The sequence below is a fragment of the Hydra viridissima genome, unplaced genomic scaffold (assembly GCF_058129835.1).
Source record: "Hydra viridissima isolate aposymbiotic clone 2 unplaced genomic scaffold, HvirCarnegie_v1 scaffold_8, whole genome shotgun sequence".
Classification (NCBI taxonomy): Eukaryota; Metazoa; Cnidaria; class Hydrozoa; order Anthoathecata; family Hydridae; genus Hydra; species Hydra viridissima.
This window is the reverse complement of record NW_028324307.1, coordinates 17,269,505-17,290,413: the sequence shown is the minus strand read 5'-3', so window position 1 is coordinate 17,290,413 and position 20,909 is coordinate 17,269,505. Positions and strand designations below refer to the sequence as shown.

The 20,909-nt window shown below is 28.1% G+C and overlaps 1 protein-coding gene across 1 annotated transcript; it reads left to right on the top strand.

Annotated features, from left to right (window-relative positions):
- Positions 1-2,215: 2,215 nt before the first annotated feature.
- LOC145195375 (cadherin EGF LAG seven-pass G-type receptor 1-like) lies at positions 2,216-20,407 on the top strand. The gene is made up of 35 exons (XM_090095420.1): positions 2,216-4,084; positions 4,780-5,459; positions 5,551-5,711; positions 6,122-6,282; positions 6,894-7,014; positions 7,262-8,638; positions 8,730-8,936; positions 9,063-9,322; positions 9,454-9,566; positions 10,047-10,333; positions 10,989-11,149; positions 11,230-11,470; positions 11,548-11,835; positions 11,927-12,093; positions 12,276-12,450; positions 12,683-12,879; positions 13,629-13,835; positions 13,941-14,009; positions 14,153-14,297; positions 14,517-14,663; positions 15,198-15,276; positions 15,358-15,460; positions 16,470-16,522; positions 16,719-16,839; positions 17,174-17,277; positions 17,428-17,533; positions 17,702-17,922; positions 18,034-18,442; positions 18,653-18,824; positions 18,919-19,026; positions 19,213-19,329; positions 19,699-19,737; positions 19,856-20,033; positions 20,116-20,238; positions 20,332-20,407. Exons 1-35 carry the CDS (start codon positions 2,447-2,449, stop codon positions 20,351-20,353), a joined length of 8,757 nt encoding a protein of 2,918 aa, XP_089951546.1. The 5' UTR covers positions 2,216-2,446; the 3' UTR covers positions 20,354-20,407.
- The last annotated feature ends 502 nt before the right edge of the window (positions 20,408-20,909 follow it).

Genomic DNA, 20,909 nt, shown 5'->3' with positions numbered 1-20,909 from the left:
ATTAGGGAAACAATCTTTTTTTAAACACGCTGTGTAGATTCCTACTTCATTGCAACATACTAGTTCATAATTAAAACTGTTTATAAATAAATTTAGCTTTATAGGAACATTAAACAGCCTTCTAGCATTAACATTTACATATCCAGCATTTGCATTTCACCATCTTTTCATTCATTAGAAGCATCATTACGCGTTTGTTTCTGCTGTCATATAACTTATGTTCAATGGTTATCTACTTTTTTTATTTAAATTATTATCATAAAAGTTTAAGAAAGCATAAGAACCATCAAGGGAGATCTTTACCTGACAAAGTTGTAAGATTAACTAAAATATTAATAACAAAATAAATATTAAAAAAAGTATAAATAATCTTAAAAATTTTTCTTTATCTAGTCTATTGAAGGTTTTCTTCATATGCTCTGCCCAAAAAAAGATTTCATAGGGTCCTAGTACAATAGTTGTTTCTAGATTCATTTTACCAAAGTCTTCAACCCCCTAAAAATATTTAACAGGAAAATTTAACTTTTTCATCAAAAGCTCTTACTTTAACGCGTAACGTTTTCATCAAAAGCTCTTACTTTAACGCATAGCTAAATGAAGAATCCACGGGAAAAATCTTTAAATGTTAAAAAGTTCGAAGTATTGGAAAGTTCTTTTTGACATTTACTAAATTGATATCTAAAATTAGGTTCCTGATTTTGTAAAAATCGTGTAAGTGAATTTTACACATTGCCTCGGTTTGCAACGAATCCTGTTGCTTTTTCACTACATAGAAATTTTTCTAATTGACCACGCTGTTTTCAAACTTAAATTGTTCAAACAAATTGTTGGCCTATCAATTGGGAAATTGTTCAAACAAATTGTTGGCCTATCAATCGGGAAATGGTAAATAACTCAAAAATCAAAAAATGTGATAGGATTTACTTTTCGTGTACTCTTCGAGTATTTCCCTTTTTTTGTTGGTTTAATGCACTTTACAGTGCGATATTTAATGGAAAGAACGACAGTGCCAAACCACATAATATTTATGATAGGGCAAACCAAAGACAGTATAGAACAAATTTTATTTAGACATACCTAGTGCATTTCTATTTCTATTTAAATTGATATATTGTATTTGAAGAGCGTATTCCGTTTTGCCAATTTGTACTCTTGCAATAGCGCTTATTGTCCAACATACTTTGACCATACATCTCTAAATAACATTCAAAAACATCTTGTAGCAAAAGAAAATCAATGGTCACAAAGTTTAGCTGTCTGTTTTTTGAATTGAAGGATAAATGATATGCTGAAAACAAAATTTTGCTTAAACTAGAAGCACAAGATGCAGTTATTAAAAACGCCTCATTCCATCTTATAGACCGTTCTGTGTTGTACAAAGAGACCACGATATTTTTATGATCACACTGCCTCCTGCTACATTCCATTTTTTATTTCTATCGTGTTAATATCAAATTGAATTAAATATCCAGCGGATGAACAAGCTTTTTATTGTCGAAAACCGTACCTATAGTTATTTTAAGCTAAATAATTCATAAAAGTATATCGAAAAGTGACACTATGAACCTTAAAAGATTCTTTCAAAGCATAAATTCATAGCTGTTTTGTATTGTTACAATAGTTCGAAGTAGTATAAGTTAACATTTGTTTTCTAAAGGCTCTAGCCGCCAAGTAGAACAGACAATCAATTTTCCGACTTAGTTTTTACGTAGTTATGTACTTAACAACAATTCAAGTTTTCAGTCAATTGAGAATAAAAGCGTCTTTTGTTTACTCGATGAAAAGAAATTTTTAGTCTTGCGCTATCTTTTATCATTTTACTATAAAGAGAATATCGTTTAAATTTACGGCGTAACTCTCTTTTAAAAAATATCATCACATTTTTACTTTTAAAATATTAAATATATTTAGAATCACAGTAAAAAATAAACTGTACAGTGGATCAAATAAACGAGCATCAAAGAATTCATTTTAAAATTAAAAAAACATAAGTTATTAAAAACGGTCAGTATTGGTGGCATTCTGTTATTAACCGTGTGTTATATTTGTTACTTTGAATGATCAGGATTTTTTTTAAAAAAATCACACAAACATTAAACGCAATATATATTTTTAGGATAGACATTATTATATGTAGCTATGCTTAAGAGTTACATAAAAAAGATGTTTTGATTGTATTTATTTTTAAATGAATATTGAATATTTCTGTTTTATCGTATTTTAGACATAGCATTATTATCAAACATTGTCATCTTAAAAACGAAAAAAATAAAGAAATAATTATCTGTGGCACCGAAGACATATCTATATAAACTGTTTGTAATCTGAATTTAAGAATTCCTAGCATACAAATTCTTGTTTGAATAAAGTATAGCGTTATAGCGATACATGTACTCTTTAAATTCGCAATATATTTCTGCTAAAATGAATTTTCCTTCTTAAAAATATGAGATGTATAAAAGAAGTAGCTATCAAGTGGCTTTTCAAAATGATTCTTTGCACTCTATTGCTGCTCTTGCTCCAAACAGATAATGCTTTCAATGTAGATTACAATGACCCTGAAAAGTATCTATTAACACCTAGTGAAGATAAAAGATATGCTATTTTACACCTTAGTAAAGTATTGCCTAGTTGGACATATTACTGGCTTGATAGAAGAAAAAGTAGTTCTTCAAAGGACATAAAGTTATCTAATTATAATGAAATTTATATTTCTCAAAGATATCTGAATTGCAATCAAACTGAATGTTTAACTTTAGTTATTAGTTCTGTAAAGTATTTTACTAAACTAGTTGGAGACCACTCCAAAAGAAATACCCCAATGTTGGAGGGAAAGACAACTTTTATTCTTTCTAAATACTATGCAACTCTTGTTAAGCGTGCATATGAACTTTATATGGATTTTTATCTTCATAATGCCTCTATCAATTTAGAATTTCTTTTCAAAGACAATTATCAACAGATAATTCTGTGCCAAAATGTTTCTAGAGAATTATTGTTCTTTTCAAAAAACAAGCTCATATTTATGCCAGGATTATTTATTCACACTAATGGAAACCCTATTGGCTGTAAGATCTTAACAAAATCAGTTAATGTTATAAATAATAGAATTTTCAACTTAAAAATTTACTTTTCAAAAGGTTTTCTTACACGAAAACGTCGTTCTTCAGATATTCACTTTGAACATGATCAATATGCTATTGATGTTAAAGAGAATATTAATGTTGGCAAAACTATTTTAAAGTTAAAGGTGTTTGGAGGATCAGGAAGCTTTCTCTTTAAAAAGAACCCAGACTTAAAATCAGATCATCTTTTTAAAGTTGATGAAAATTCTGGAGAAATAACAATTCTTTCTGGCTTAGATCGTGAAGAGGCTGCAACTTTATTTGCATTAGATTTAACAGCCTCTGATAGAGATAACATAAATTTAATTGCTTATACCACAGTAGTAATAAATGTTTTAGATATCAATGATAATTATCCAATTTTTAGTTTGCCAATTTATTCTAAAACCATCAAAGAGCAACAGCCACTAAATCAATTTATACTTACTGTGCAGGCTTATGATAAAGATATTGGTATTAACAGTGAAATTGAGTATTCATTTACTAAGAATATAGACATTGACTTCCCATTTCAAATTGATCAGAAAACTGGGGTTATAAAGAATATTCAAATACTGGACAGAGAATTGAAACCATTCTATGTTTTTGATGTCAAAGCTGAGGACAAAGGCATAGACCCTGGTCCTCTATCTGCCATTGTTTCAGTCAATATTACATTAGAAGATATCAATGATAATAAACCTATTTTTTTAAAAAATAAATTTGTGATAAATTTACCTGAAGATACTCCTATTAATCAAGTAGTTCTAAATGTAACTGCAACTGATGCTGATTCTGGATCAAATGGAAAAATTGAATATCGACGATTAAGTCAACCTGAGTTTAGTATTGATAGCTCAAGTGGTGAGATAAAATTGACTGAGCCATTAGACTTTGATAGATCAAGTAGAATTTTTGAATTTACTGTAGATGCATTTGATCTTGGTTTCCCACCACAGCATGCTAGTGTATTAGTAGAGGTATGAGTATCTTTTTATTACTTAATCTGTATTGATATTTATCTTTAAATGATAAAGTGGTAAATGATTTTTTGTGTTCTTTTTATGAATGTGTGAAATGATATAGAAATGCATTTTGGGTCATTCCATATGAAATCACTTAGTTTTTTAAAAGTGACATCTTTGTTCCATCGGAGATTTGTTTCAAATTTATTCCTTCAGATTTTATACAAAACACAACCCTGAATATTTAAGTTTGATTAACTAATCCGTTCAAAAGAAAGAATTATATATTGAATAATATAGTCAAGATTTAAATATCAGAATCTTACAATAGATTTTCTTGATTTTCAAGAGACTAAAACGTTAAAGTAAAAAAGGTACCTGATGTTTTGCAACTAACAAAATTTAGAAAGTGTGGTGTATGTAGAAATAGTTGAACAAAAAATGCATATTACCATGTATTTTGCACTGCTTGTTATAAAGACATTTGTATTTTAGATTTCATTTTAGTCATTGTAATAGTGAAAATAGCTAAAATAAAAAAAGTCCTTTTACATATGATGAACCTTTTATATATGATGCATAAATATATCATATAATATTTATCTATATGTAACTTTGGTTTTATATGTTCATATTCTATTTTACTTGAACTGTTCAGCCATTTTTTGTTAATTTTTTTGTATTTAATAATATTATGGCATTTGGTTTAGGTTATTGTGGAAGATGTAAATGACAATTCCCCAACATTTACCAGACGGTCTTATAAAACATCTATTTTAGAGTCTTCAGAAGTTGGTACTGTTGTTTATAACAAGTTAACAGCAAAAGATGATGATTCTGGTGAGAATGGAAGGGTGGCTTACAGTTTCTCAAGTGACACGCCTAAAGATTTGCCATTTTCTTTAGATCCTTTAACAGGTGCAATTAAAGTGTTGCAAAAACTTGACTATGAAACAAGAACCAGCTATACTTTCTTTGTCATTGCCTCTGATCATGGTGTTCCACAAAGAACAGATAAAGTCAGTGTCAGCATTGACATTGAAAATATAAATGACAATTCACCACACTACAAGAATTCCTCTTATGTTATAAGTGTTTCTGAAGATACTGTTCGAGGTACTGCACTAATACAAGTCCAAGCAGAGGATCTTGATCATTTAAGTATTGAAAACTTTGAGTATTCTATTACAGAAGGTGATCCAAATCATTGCTTTCAAATAGATGCATTTTCAGGAATCATTTCATTAAGTGGATGCAAATTAGATTTTAAAAAACAAAAACAGTACATCTTAAAGTTAAAAGTAATTGATTTGAGTGCAGGGGATGATCAACAGCCTGGTTTTGCTGACCTAACAATTAATATCTTTGATGCCAATAATAACTATCCCAGGTAAATATTTGCTTAAGCTTTTGTGTTTTTAATATGTTATTTAGCAATTTAATTTAATATTTAGCATTTTTAAAAATCTCATTCTTGATAGATTTGCAGACAGCATTAACACCCTTTTTGTCACTGAAGATGTACCTATTGGAACAATTATTGGAAAAATCACTGCAACTGATGATGATAGTGGAGATAATGCGAAAATTTCTTATTATTTTCAAAGTCCAGATGAAAATTTTTTGCTTAATAAAGAAACTGGTAAATTTTTATAATTTAAAATTTTTCAGCATTATTCCAAGAAGTTTTATAAAATCCTTTAAGCATAATTCACAAACGCGTATCACCTTGTGATCATCTCAAGATATTATCAATTATGTTATTATTTCAGATATCATATTAATTATGTTAAAAGTTGCATTAAAGTATGTTGCATAAATTATGCCACAAATATTTGTTTCCCTCTTATTACATTTTTTTCATAAATCATTTTAATTCTAAACACTTTAATAACTAATTACAAAAAAGCATATGAAAAAATAGAATATAAAACATAAAAAATAAAATAGATTGATTGACACCTTAGAGCTGGGAAATAATTTATGAAGCTCAACTTTTATTTCATATGATTTAGTGTTAGTCATACTTTTATTTTTCAACATTTTTGTTAGGTGAGATACATACTCTAACAAATCTTGATCGCGAAAAAAAATTATCCTATCAGCTAACTGTAAAAGCAGAAGACCATGGAAAACCATTACCTCTTTCATCAACAACAACTGTAATAATTAACTTGATTGATGTGAATGATAATGCTCCTAAATTTATTAAGGTAAGATTAAAATTGACTCAAAGTTGTTAAAAGTAAAGTTTGAGTTAGTGAAAACTGTTATCAAAGTCTCAATCTGATATTATCTCATTAAAGAAGTTAAATCTTCTGTATTATTGGAAAGTCAAACTTTCTCAATTAGAATACACATGTTTAAATAGTTTTTATTATAAGGACTCAAAAGTAGATTTTTCATTCTGTAGAATAAAAAGCTATGTAAAAAAAAAATTTGATTTAAGTCTTGCTAAGATAATGGACCAGAATGTTATTAAATGCAATTTTTTACAATTTTTCAAAACATTTTTCTCATTCAGGGAAATTAAAACTTATATTTTTTTCTAAAAAAAAAAATTTAAAGGCAAATTTATTAATGCAAGTTTATTTTAAATAAAAAAAGATTCTACTAAAAGAAAAAAATAACTTGAGTTCAATCTCAGATAAAAATAATATAAATAATGATAAGCTTATATGTTTTTATGAAAAAATATCTTTTTTCCCACAGCATTAGATAAAGTTACTGATTTATTCATTTTAACTACAAGTTATAGTTGCCAAAAATTTTTACCTAAAAAGAGCTTTTTACTAATGATAACTTACATGATTCTTTACTTCAGGGAAATTACAATGTGGAAATCTTAGAATCAGTAGCCATTGGAAGCTTTGTCACTACAGTATCTGCAGTAGATGATGATGATGGCTCTAATAAGTTAATAGTTTATTCCCTTGATTCTTCAGGTATACTATGCAAAAGGAAAAATTGTTGATTTGTTTATTGATTTGTTTTGAATTCATTTTTTTAGCATCATTAAGGTTTGCTTTTTTTTTTTACCATATAAGGTGTCTTAAAATTACATGTGGCTAGAAATTAAAAATTTTACTGTTATTTAATGTAGTTTAACTGTTTTTTCTTTTTAAGTTAATTTAAATGTGAGCGTTTAATATATACTCATTTATATTTTAAATCTCTATTTGCCTACTCCAGGTAATGACTCATTTGCAATTGCTCCAGATACTGGCATAATTACAACAAAAAGTCTTCTTGATAGAGAAGTAATTCCGTCATACAAAATATGTGTTGTAGCAACAGATAGAGGAGTAAAGCAATTGAGTACATCTATGTTTGTCAATATCATTCTTAAAGATGTTCAAGATAGCTCACCTATTTTCGAAAAACCTATTTATTATTTTAGTGTTAATGAAAACACAACAACACAACAAGTTGGTCAAGTAATAGCAACTCTGGCAGATGAAGATTTCCAAAATGACATTCTTTATAGCATTTCAAAAAATGTTCAAAATTCTTTTAATATAAATCGTCGAACTGGAATCATTGAAGTTTCTAGAAGGTTAGATTATGAAACTCAAAGTAGTTATATACTTGAAGTGCGTGCTAGTGCTCCGAGTGGTAAAGAAGACAAATGTGTTGTAAATGTAACAGTTCTTGATATAAATGATCATCCACCTATGTTAAATGACTTTTATATTTTTCTCAACAATAATAGTGATTCCGATAGCCTTCTTTTTAAGGTTCCAGCTACAGATATTGATGTAACCAGTAAACTTACTTATTCTATTATAAAAGGAAATGAGCTTGGCTTTGTAAAGCTATATGAAAATACAGGTGACTTGGTTCTTCAAAAAAGCATCATGAACACAGTTTTTGAAGTGCAAGTAGTTTTTGAAGTGACTGATGGTGAAAATATTGCCAGTGCTACTGGTCATATAACTGTGTCAGAGATTAACAGTCCCATGGTTAGTAGGAGCATGTTTATTGTTTTAAAAAATATAACAAAAGATAACTTTTTGACAGCAGCAATGTTGAAAAACTTCAAGTATGCTCTTTCAACTGTTTTTAATTGTGATTCCAGGCGTATATTTATACTAAGTATTGAGGATTTTGTAACAGTACCAAGTGTCTTTCCTTTGTTAGAAGTTGTAATATCTGTTCGAGAAGAAACAACAAATGATTTTTTACCAGTAACAAAGTTGAAAGATTTGTTTTATCTCAATATGGCACGTTTTGAAAATATTTTAAATGTTTCTGTGTTTTCAATTGACTACTGGAATGATTACTTTTGTGGTGCTGAATCATGTGAGAATTTTCAAAGATGTTCTATTAACTCTGTAAATACTGAAACACAGAGTAGCACAGTATTTTCATCTAATGTAGTATTTCGTGGTGTTCACATCAAACAAAAGTTAGTATGCGCCTGTAAAACTGGGTATCGTGATGGACCTAATGCTCCAAATTCTTGCTCACAAAAGTTTAGTTTGTGTTATGCTAAGCCATGTGGTCCTCATGGAAAATGTGTCAGTACAGATGAGGGTTTAACATGTATTTGTGAAAATGGATACTCAGGTTCTTTGAATTTTTTTTATCTTTTACAAACTCTAGGAAGTAAGTATTAATAAGTAAGGAAGTAATTATATGTAACTTTAATATTTTATAGGAAAGTACTGTAATGTCAATAAAGTAACTTCAACCTGTCCTGGGACATCCCCATTTGCGCTGGAAACAAACCCCTGTGGAGCTAATGGTCAGTGTGTAAATGAAGATAAAAATGGATTTCGTTGTCAGTGTCATTCTAAAATGGAGAGTGAATTTTGCACTTCTTCAACAGCTCATTTTCGTAAAGAATCTTACATTGCTATGAATGGTTTGTTTTTTAATGAATTTTGTTATGCCATAAATAAGTTGTTTTTTTGTAAATGTTTAAAATTTCTTTTTAACAACATGTTGAAATATTTTTCAGATGATTTAAGTTTTTTTCAAACCTTTATAGGAATAAAGCAGCGCTGGAACTTCACTTTATCTCTGGAATTTGCAACACAAGACTCAGATGCTCTGATATTATATAATGGTCGCTATAACAAAACAAATGACTTTATTGCACTTGAGATTGTTAATGGGCAAGTTGTTTTTACTATCTCTAAAGGTGGTTCTAAGAAGGAAGAAGAAAAAGTGACTACTGTTAAAAGTTTCATAGCTGGAGGCGTGAATAATGGTGGCTGGCATTTTGTGTCAGTTTTATATAGAGATAAGGTTCTCTTTCAATCTTTTATTTTCATAGGGAATAAAAAGATATTTTGTACTTGCAATAGAAAAATAGATAACGAAGCATTATTGCCTGAATATTATGATAATTGCATATCGGTTCTAAACAAATATTTTAGATAGTGTCATTGGCTGTTGGTCACTCTTGTGATGTCAATATAGCTCATCTTGTAAATCCAGAAGGCAAATTAAAGCACTGCAGTGCATCAAAAACTATTGATGGAGAAATGAAGTATGTATAATAAAAAGTTTCTGTAAAAAAAATATTTGCTAGAATGTCAGTCAACTAAAGTTAATAAATCATAGTTTAATTGTCTTTCTTCTTTTTTGTATCTTTATGTTTACACATTTTTAATTTACTATTAATAGTTTTTGCTATAAATATTTTGATTTATTATTAATAATTTTAATCTGTTTATTAATTTTAATACATTTTCTTTAAGATTTCTTATTTAACTGAATTTTAATTGCAATTAAGCTATTTTGCTATATTTTTGTTTATTAGTATAAATAGTATTAGTATAATGTTAGTAAGATAAAGATTATTTATTTAAGTTTTGTTAATACTTTTAGATTTAATTTTATCTTCCTTTAAATTTAATTTGAATTTTTTGATTTATTTCATTTTCAATAAAATTTTTACACATTAAAACAAAATTATGCTTCTAAATATTTTGTAAACATTATTACTAAATAGTTTTTTTCACTTCAGGTCATTGGATCTAACAGCTCCTTTACTAATTGGTGGTTTTCCTCTTCAAACTAAAGCTATTCAAACAAACTCTAAAGATTTTGTTGGCTGTATACGAGATGTTACACTTGATTATTCAAAGCTAGATTTTTCTTCAGCTGTTCAGGCATTCCAAGTTTCCCCTAATTGCCCAAAAACAGATTTCTGTAGCCAAGGGAATCCTTGTAAAAATGGAAAATGTGTTGATGGGTTATACAAAGCCATATGTGAATGTCAAGCAGGGTTCCTTGGTGAATTTTGTGACCAAGGTATTTGCTTTTTGATTTTTTGATTTTAAATATACATAATATCAACTCAAAAATCACCATAAACCACTGTAGTGTTTTTTACAGTAAATTTGAGAATTAAAATTAAGGTTTAAGTCAAACTAAAGGCTCTAATCATTTAAGAATGAAGTTAAAAGTAAGTTAATACATACATTATATACATTACATACATTACATACATTACATACATTACATACATTACATACATTACATACATTACATACATTACATACATTACATACATGACATACATTACATACATGACATACATTACATGCATTACACACATTACATACATGGCATACATTACATGCATTACATACATTACATACATTGCATACATTGCATACATTGCATACATTACATACATTACATACATTACATTTTTTACATACATAACATACATAACATGCATTACATACATTACATACATTACATACATAACATACATTACATACATTACATACATTACATACATTACATACATTACATACATTACATGCATTACATTCATTACATACATTACATACATTACATAAAATATTGTATTCTCCAAACAAGTTTTTGAAATTTAAACCTCTTGGTGTTTGATTAATTATTAAAAGCAGTAAATAATATGCTTCTTTTTTCATTATAGAAGCTCTAAGCTCAGTTATATCATTGAAGTCAAACAGTGAATTAGTCATGGGTCAAATAAAAAGTAGTGGGTTGTATCCCACTATAATAATGCTTAAAACATCATGGAAAGATGGAGTTATTTGGGAGGAAGAAATCAATTCCAAAAAGGCTGTTTTAAAAGTATTACAGTTTTTATTTATCAAACCCTTGTTTTATTTATTTTATGATTTATAAGAATACCTCTGTTTCAATTTTTTAAGATTTCTGATGGATATCCCTGCTATAATTTTGATTCAAAACTGAATCTGAATTTGTCAGATATTTTTGTATCTGATGGTAAGTGGCATCAATTAGAAGTAAGTTGGGAGTCCACTCGACTGGTATTGTCTGCTGATTATAAGAAATATAAGAGGGAAGTTTTGCTTTATCAGTCATCAAGTTCACAAAAAATGATTTCTGTGGGAGGCCAATATAAAGAAAAGTTTATTGGTTGCTTGTTTGGTGAGATATGTGAATATTTTTTTTAATACTGTCATGATACTGATGGCAGCAATATTGTTTGGAAATTTTTATTTCAGGATTTCAATTTGGTGGAAACTATATTTCTCTACAAAATATTAATAACAGAAACGTCCAAGTTGGTTGTGATGATTCTGATGTCTGTTCTTCTAGTATTGCCCAATGTGGAGTGCACGGAGTGTGCAAGTCGCATTATTCTCAACCACAATGTCTTTGTGAGCCAGGCTATCAAGGCCCAAAATGCGAAGAGATTTGTTTATCAAAACCATGTTTGAATAAGGGCATCTGTGTGCAATCTGTTAAATCCCTTTCTAGTTTTATATGTGAATGCCCAACAAATTTTACAGGTTCATATTGTCATTGTTTTAGTCTTGTAATTGCGTCCTGTTGCTTTTAATTTTCTTTTTTTTAAAAAAAAATTTTTTAATGAAAATTTAGGAGATCTTTGTGAAACAGAAATTAAGAGTACATGCGATGATGAGTATTATGGAGAGCCTGGGTCTGGTTTGTGTGGCCCATGTGAATGCAAAGTGCACGAGAACTTTGATAACATTTGTGATAAAGATGGACAAAAGAGTGGAATGCCTGGGAAATGTTTTTGTAAGGTATGAAGCAAATGTTATGTAGTTAGAATAGCAGACAAACTTTTTAAAGAAGAGCTGGCTAAAGAAATAAAGAATTACAGAAGTAATTAATGAAAAATAATGAAAACTTTTGTTTTTGAAAAGAAAAGAAATAAAACTTTAAGGCAAAAAAGAAATTAGATCTCTCAGATACAACTTTTCAGGATACATTCTACAGCAAAAATGGCATGTGTGTTCCTTGTGATTGTCTACTGGAAGGATCAATGACTCCAATTTGTGATAAACTGACTGGGGATTGTGTTTGTAAGGAGAAAGTGAGTGGTCGAAAGTGTGACAGGTGTCCAGGAGTATGGCAGGAGTTAAGAAGCAAGTGCAATGGTAAGTTTGTTTTTTTTATAGATTTTTTTCAAAAAGATTTCAATAAGTAAATCTGTTTTGACCTCTTTCTTACACACTAAAAAATCTCAACTGAATGTTAATTTATGATTGAAGTATTAAAAAAAGAAATAATTGTAATAGTAAATATCTGTAACGGACATGTGGTGAGTTAACTTGCCTTAATCACAAGTTTAATTAACATTTAGTAAATGAATTATCTTTTAAAAATTAGAAATCAATACATCTTGTCCTGAATCATATGTTGAAGGAATATGGTGGAATCGTATTCGTCCTGGTGAAACACAAATAGAAACATGTCCAAGTGGTGCCATCGGAAATGCCACTCGATACTGTCATGAAAGAGAAAGTTGGTTGATTCCAAATTTGTTTGGATGTACCTCTGTAGGCTTTGCTAACATAAACTCAGCTGTAAGTTTTTTTAATTGTAGAAGTTTGTTAAATAATTGTTTTTTATTGTAGTATGAAAATTATATAATGAAATCAAACTTACAAGTAATCTATCTTCAAAAGCATATTTAAACTGACTATCTAATGATACCACTCGTTAAATGAATCAACTTTTTGCAACCTTCTTCTTGTAATTCTAATGCACAAAGTCCTGAACTAAAAATTCTTTTTCAATCTCATTTTCAGTCTGTAAATTTAATAGGGTTTATATTGAAAACTTTTAAATTTTTAATGAATTTTTCAAAATCTTTGTGCAGTAAATAAATACTAGTTCAGTGAGAGCTTTTTATTTTATTTTAAAAAAATGAAAAAAAAAAAAAAAAAAAAAATTGCATCTAAAATAGACACTGAAAATGTGTAGCTGAATTTCAAATAGAGTTTTGGACCCAGTTTTGAAAAAATTGTTTAGTGAAGATATATTATCAAAAGATACTTTTTGAATTAGAGGCCAGGGATTTTAAATTTTCAATCTTGTATTAAATGGTTTGCTATTAAATGGTTTGTTGTTGCTGTTGAGCCAGGTACATTTTTAAGAGAATGATCATAAGTCAGACTTTCTTGATGTGCTAGCATCTTTACATGTGTTCTTAACTGTTGCTTTACCAACTTTTATTTTGAATTGTTAATTTTTTAAAAATCTGTTTTAAAAAATCTGTTTGTTGCTTGTTTCAGCTATTTTGTTTGGCTTTCACTTGTTTTAATCTTTTAAGATATCAACAGTTGCCACAGGAGACTTAGTTTCGCCGATACTTGTAAGCAACATTGCCAGTCAGTTAGACTTTGCCGCTAGCTCTTCAGCGCGGCTTTATGGAAAGGATATTGAAATTGGTAATAAGGCTTTAACTTTTCTTGTGACTTATGAAAGTGGTCGCTCAGGACCAAAACTCGTGTCTTCAGATGATCATCGTTTTGTTGAGGTAATTAGTTTACTGTAAAAAGTTCATTAAAATAAACCATATATTAATTATTCTTCAACTATTGTACATTCTATTAGATTAAATTAGGGTTATATTTTTTAATAGAACATTGTAAAGTCAGCAAGTTGCTTGTTTTCCACAGAAGTTTCAATTTTTTGGAAACCTATACAAGAGGTTTTTATTTTTTTAAGCATCTGCTTTTACTATAAATTAGTCTTGTTTTTTTTTTTAATGTTTTAAAATGATCAATTTAAAAAATTTTAAGTAGTATAGTGATATGTGTTTAGTATGTTTTAAATTATTTTATTCATTCAAAGAAAAGTTCTGGTTCAGCTGGTGTGATGCAGCAAATGGAAAAATTGCTGGTAGCACTGACAAATAATTTAGCTTTCATTAAAAGTCGACGGTATCGACGATCACCACTTCAACTTATGCCTTACAGTCAAGCATCAAAAAATATATGTAATGAATTTATTCTTCTATTTTTAAAGAACTTTAATTATATCCAAGAGTTTTCCATTAACAGTAATAGTCAACTTTTTCTGGGCTAAAAGTTTAATTCTTTTTCAAAAGCCTTATTAAGTTTTAAAGGTTTTTCTTGAATGAAAATGTAAAAAATTTTCATTTCATTTTTTCACATTTTTCACATCAAAGTAAAAATTTTTTGAAAATTCTGTTTAGATTTGGAAATTTTTGCGCCTGATATTGATGACAAAATCTATTCTCTTCCTCAACAAATTTCTTTGTGGTGGAAAGAGTTTCCTGTTTGGGGAAATTCTAATGTAGAAATTTTGCTCTCCAGAGAAACATTAGATAACAAAACACAAGGTAGTTACTTATTTTGGCTATTAACTTAACTTCAAGTTTTAAAAAGTCAACAAGTTGTAGCCAAACATGATGCCTTTAAAGAGTTATATGAAATGATTTACCATATTGGTTTTATGTGTGACAGATTGCAAACTGTGTTTGTTAAATGAATGTTAAACAATTGTGGGTGAATTAACAACAGACGTGCTCATAAGAAATTTACAACAAACAAAAAAAAAGATCATTCAAACCAGCCTCCTTCACAACGTTTACGTGAAGCAGTGATTGATTATTATAAATCTTTAATCTGCAAGAAAGAAATAGTTTATTGCAATCAATAAAACAGGGAACAAGAAGAAAATACATTAGTTTATCATAAGTCTGCCAGTAAAAAGAGAATTTTGTTATTAGAGCAATGGTTTGCTTTAATTATGGTTAGATAGATAATAACTGTAGTGGTAGGGGAGGATACTATAAAATTTTTTTTTTAAGAAATTATATATTGTAACTTGTTTTTAATAGGAAATAAATATATATATTCTTTATGTAATTTAGTGAGTGGTGCAAATGTCGGTCTGATAATCTACAAAACTCTTGGAAAGCTGCTGCCTTCAACTTTTGATACTCAAGATAGGTATAGATAGATTTTTTAGCTGTTTAGATTTTACAATGCCGATTTTTTTTGAATTTTATTTTATGGATGTTATTCTTTTAGTCGTAAGTACAGCCTTGAAGTTTACACAGATGTTTTCACTATTACTATACCCAATATTGGTTCACTTGAATTTACTTTAAAGATCAAATACAAAAATGTTACAGTAAGGTTTTGTATTTTTTACTGTAATAACACAATACTTTGAATTGCAATTGTTTTGGTTCTTAGAAAGTTACAGTAAAAGACTTGTTATAAAAATAAGAATTCTTTGCATACTGGAGTTCAATAAAGGATCACAAGAAAATGAAGAATAAAGCGCAGTCTGATATGTTGTGAAACCCAGTTTTTAAATAAAGATTTTTTCTTTAATTTTTTATTTTCTTTTTTGATTTTTTTTTAAAGATCAAAAAAAAAAACAAATAAAACATAGGCCAAATAAAAACATTTAAAAATCTTAAAATTATCAAAAAAAATTCAGTTTTCATATCATTTATCATTTCATTAACAACACACTGATAATAAATTACATCTTTTAAACATCCTTTTTGGTTACAGCTTTGACAAAAAAAACATGAAAGCACAGCCATTTTCAGGAACTTTTCAAAAATGCATTGTACAATTGATACACACACAATGAAAGCAATAATAATAAAAAAACTTTTAATTAACATAATTTGTTTTTTTAATCATTTTTTAATACCTCTTAAATTTTAACCCTTTTTCCGGCACATTATGATCAAACTACCAAAGGAAAAACTTCTCTTGAGCTGCCATTATTCAAAAGAAAATGTAATTGTGGTTATTTTTGTCAAAATAAAAAACGAAAGATATAAAATACATATATCAAAACACCTAATGTTGTGGATAAGCTTTACAACCAAAACATTTATCAGAAAATCATTTGTTGCAAATATGCAACACAAACGGGAAAAGGGTTAATAAGTTTTTTTCTTATAAATTATTCATGATTTTTATAAAATCATTTATAAAAGTTTATTATAATATGTATATAATAAGTAAACTTATGCCACTTATCCACCATCTATTCATATCTTGTTGTTAGTATATTAGTTTTACTTTTTTTAAATGCTATTGCAGTGAAAATATTTAACATTGACTATGATACCAAACAATGTATTATATCTGCAAAGTAAGCTTCTTTTTTATTATAGACTAAAATCCCGGGTATTTCATTGATGTGTGCATTTTGGAATTATTCATTAGAGTAAGTATGTTGTTATACGGTTTAAATGAATTTTATGACACCAGTTTATATATATAACTATTATATATTACATAACTTATATATATTTATTGATATAATTGTATGTAAGTTATATAAGTTATATAAAATTAGTATATATAACTTTTGTTGCTTAAATTATATGGAAACTGAAAGTAATTCTTTTATAAATTTTCAGGCATACTTCAGGAGGAGGTTGGTCTGCAAATGGCTGCAGTATGATTTCAGATAATAGAAGTGATGTCACTTGCTTGTGTAATCATCTTGGATCATTTGCTTTAATTGGAATTAAGTACATTGTAAGCATTTTGTTTAATAGTTTTATTCTGAATTCACAATAATTTGTTTGTTTTATAAATATGCATAATAGTTTTTTGTAAAAATATTTCAAAGAAAATTTTTAAGAAAAAAGTATTTAAGTCTTCTCAACAATCATAACAAGTAAAATTATTCAAAAACTTTCAAATAGATTTCCTTATTGAAATTTTAGAAAATATTAATATGCTTGTTAGTTGCAAACCATTGTATTTTTGATATCGTAAGAGTGATTGGCTAAGATTTGATAGTAGACCTTAGCAATAATTTATGTTGCTGTACAGTTTCCACTTCAATGTTCCTTTTTTTTTTATTTAGGAAGGACTTAAGCGAGTCTATCAACCAGACTCTCTTACATATCTAGGATTGTGTGTCTCATTGGGTCTCTTGCTCATTACTTTTTCTATATTTTTCTTCTTAGGGTATGTGTATTTGTTTGTTTGTTGTTGTTTTTTTTTAACTTTTTTCAATAAAAAGCATTTTTATTATTAAACATTCTTTTTAATTATTTTTAAAGTTTTTAAATTTAACATGGCAAAGTTTTTTTGATAAAACAAAGTTTCGTTTTAAAGGCAGCTGAAATCTAACTCAAACTCCATTCACAAAAACTTAGTGCTTGCAGCTCTCTTTGCTGAGCTTGTATTTATGCTTGCAATTAATAGGACTTACATTGGTGAGGTAAGGCTGACCATATCTTTCATAGCAGTTTTTTTTTTTAGCAGAAAACCTTAAACAAATATTATTAGAAATATATGAATTCTATTGAGATCTGAAAGATTTTTTATTGCTCTTGAATTTGTTTTCATTTTTTATGTTGTGTAAAGTTCTTTAAATCTTTGTATTTAGAATGGATGCCGAATTGTTGCAATTATTATACATTACTTTTTTACTTGTACATTCTCATGGCTTCTTGTTGAGGCTCTTCACATGTATAGAATGATTCTTGAACCAAGAGATATTAACTATGGTCAAATGATGTTTTATTACTTTATTGGATGGGGTGCCCCTATCATGGTTGTGGGTGTGACTGCTGGCCTAAAGCCAGATGGATATGGAAACTCTGAATTGTAGGTTTATTTATAACATGTTTATTAATGTACTTATTTTTTTTTACATAAATTAAAATATTTTTATACAAGTTTTTGTTTTATAAAGTTAATATCACATATATTATTTAGTTGCTGGGTTTCAATCAAGGACCCAGAAATTATGTGGACATTTTTTTCACCGATTCTTGCAATAGTTGCTGGAGTTATACTTCTTATGACTTGTGCAGCAGTTTCTAGCTGTGAAAAGCAAATAGACAAAAAAAAAATTAAAAAAATAGAAGCTATAAGATACCGTGTGCTGATATCATTCTTTTTTCTACCTCTTCTCGGAGGAATGATGGCAGCAGCATTAATTACCATCACTTTTGAACATTACATTTTTGGTTATGTTTTTCCTGGAAGTTGTGTCTTAACATCGTTGTATGTTGCGACATTTTATATGGGTTTAAATAGGAAGGTTCGTAGAGAGCTATACAATGCGTATGTACGCATCAAGACTGGTGATAGATCATATGGAATAAAAAATAATAGAAAGTTTGTAAGTACGGTTTGTACGGTTGCTTAAATTTGCTATTCTAGCTTTTAGAGTTTACTTTTTGCCAAAATAGATCACAATTTGTCTTGATGATAAAATTATTTGAATGTTATTATTTGTTGTTTTTTCATGTGTTCAACAGGAGACCTAATTTATGTTGGCTTTTTTTATGGCTTTTTAAAGTTAAAATTCATGACATTTTTTTTCTTGCAGAAACCATCATTAGGGCGATTGCTTGATGATGAGCGTGGTCAATTGATCACTGAGAAATACAGGGCTACATTACAAGCTTTTAATGTTCCAGCAATCTCCTCTACTACTGATAGTAGTGATACAGATGGAGGAAGATATCCGCGCAGGATAACTACTGGATCAGATATGACAGGTTTGGTTGGATTTTGTAATTAGTTTGAATTTCTTTACAGAAATTCATTTCTCTATGCTTTTAGTGCTTTATTTTTGCTTTTATTGGTGCTTAGATTTTCAAACAACAAATGATTCCTCAGACTCATCAGATGAAGAGGTTGAGTTAGCAAAGAGAAGAGCTTTTCTTGATTCAGATTCAGACTCTAGTGATAACAGCTCCAGTAAGTCATACAAACGAAATTCTTTCAATTAATAAGTTTTTAATTTTATCATTTTGTTGGTATTTTTATCATTTTGTTTAGCTTTTTTTGTTTTTTGTTATTTTTGTTTTTTTTTTTTACTTAATGGTTGAATTTTTTTGTAGTTTGGTTGCTCTTAAAGGCTTCTGATTTTTTTCTTTATTACAGAAACTTCTACATTGAATTACCCAAATAAAAATACAAAAGATACTCAAATTCCTCATCAGCTTAATATTCATCATGTAGAATGGAAACAAGCCAATCAAAAAATGCTTATTAAAAGAAGTAACGTCTATTAAATCTGATATTTAAGTTTGTGTTCTATTGCATTTTATATTTAGATGTAAATATTATGGGATCATTATACTCATCCTCAAAATCCTCTATGTTGTTATCCTAATATATCCTTATGATCACTGCTATTTTGTCATTCTTATATCTATGCTTCCATCATGCTTGTTTAGAATTTTGCTTCTGCTTTATTCTCTTTTGAAATTTGAAAAAAATCTTCTTTAGCCTTTGTTTTTATTTGTGTACACAGTGCATCATTTGTTAAAAATTAATATTTCATAATATAAGTAAAGATTTATTAAAAATTGATCTTCCATAAATAAAAACTTTGATTTTTTAAAAAAAATAATTTCAATTTTCCAGCTTATGCATCTGATGGGCCTATGCACTCAACACCTTCAGGTATCCAAATGTCTGATATTTCAGTTTTTTATAACATTAAAAGTACAAAACTGCAAAAGGGGTTTCTTTGATTTTTTTTGAAATTTCGTAAAAACCTTAACGATTAATCTCTTTTTAGAGTCGGAAGTGTCTGAAAAACAAAACCTAAATAAAGCAGGTGGATTTAGCCCTATCAGAGCTCCTGATGTTTCTGCTGTTTCTTCACAGCCCAATCGTGAAGAAATCAAACGCGTAAAACCAACCAATTTGTTGAGAGAGACAAAGCACAACAGCAGCTCGTCAGAAGCAAGTAATTGGTAAAGATATATTTTATCCGTCTTTCGAAAGTACAATCTCCTATTTGCTTCTCAAATCTTAATGAAAGTTGTGTTTTTTTAGTGCAAAAGACCAACCGGTTAGTATACTGAAAAAGAAATCTATGTATGACGGAAATCGTAAGCCTAAACTGCATGTGAAAGATAGCACTCGCAGATTTCTTATTTCAAAAGATGATGCTTTAGGGTAACTTTTATCGTGTTTTAAAATATTTAAATATTTTTTCATCTACTTTATATTTTGCCGCCATAATTTTTATTTTTTTATTTTTTTTGTTAGATTGAACGATTCGCAAGTTTAAAAGCTTTATATATATGTGTGCATGTATATATATATATATATATATATATATATATATATATATATATATATATATATATATATATATATATATATATATATATATATATATATATATATATATTATTTATAAAGATGAAGTTGAGCTGTTTATTTTATATGATTGATAGGTTTTTAAATGTTTTACCTTTTTACTCGTTTATTTAAATATATAATTTATATTCTGCTTTTTTAAAACACAGGTCAGTTTGTATATATTAAAAGATAAAAAAAAATGTTAAGTTTTGTTCTGTCGCTCAGAAGTTTATTTTTTTTGTTATTTTTATTATTTCTATTTTATTTTTAAACTCGTTACACTGAGGTCGGTTTTTAGGTTTTGGTAAATTGATGACCAATCATTTTTCTTTTATTAAAAAAAAAAAAATTTTTTTTTTTTATGACATTTTAAAATTCTTTAAGAAAAGAGCGTGTATTTTTGATGGTGTTGTTCGGTGTCAAATAATTATTTTATACCTGTGTGTGAATATATCAGTTTTATATCTAATAATCGCATATTT

What these genes read in the sequence shown, in the direction of transcription:
- LOC145195375 (XM_090095420.1), top strand. Translation starts at nt 2,447, where the DNA reads ATGAGATGTATAAAAGAAGTAGCTATCAAGTGGCTTTTCAAAATGATT. An exon ending in TTTGGAAACCTATACAAGAG is followed by an intron (nt 14,010 to 14,152) that starts GTTTTTATTTTT and finishes ATTCATTCAAAG; the next exon opens with AAAAGTTCTGGTTCAGCTGG. An exon ending in TTTTGGAATTATTCATTAGA is followed by an intron (nt 16,523 to 16,718) that starts GTAAGTATGTTG and finishes ATAAATTTTCAG; the next exon opens with GCATACTTCAGGAGGAGGTT.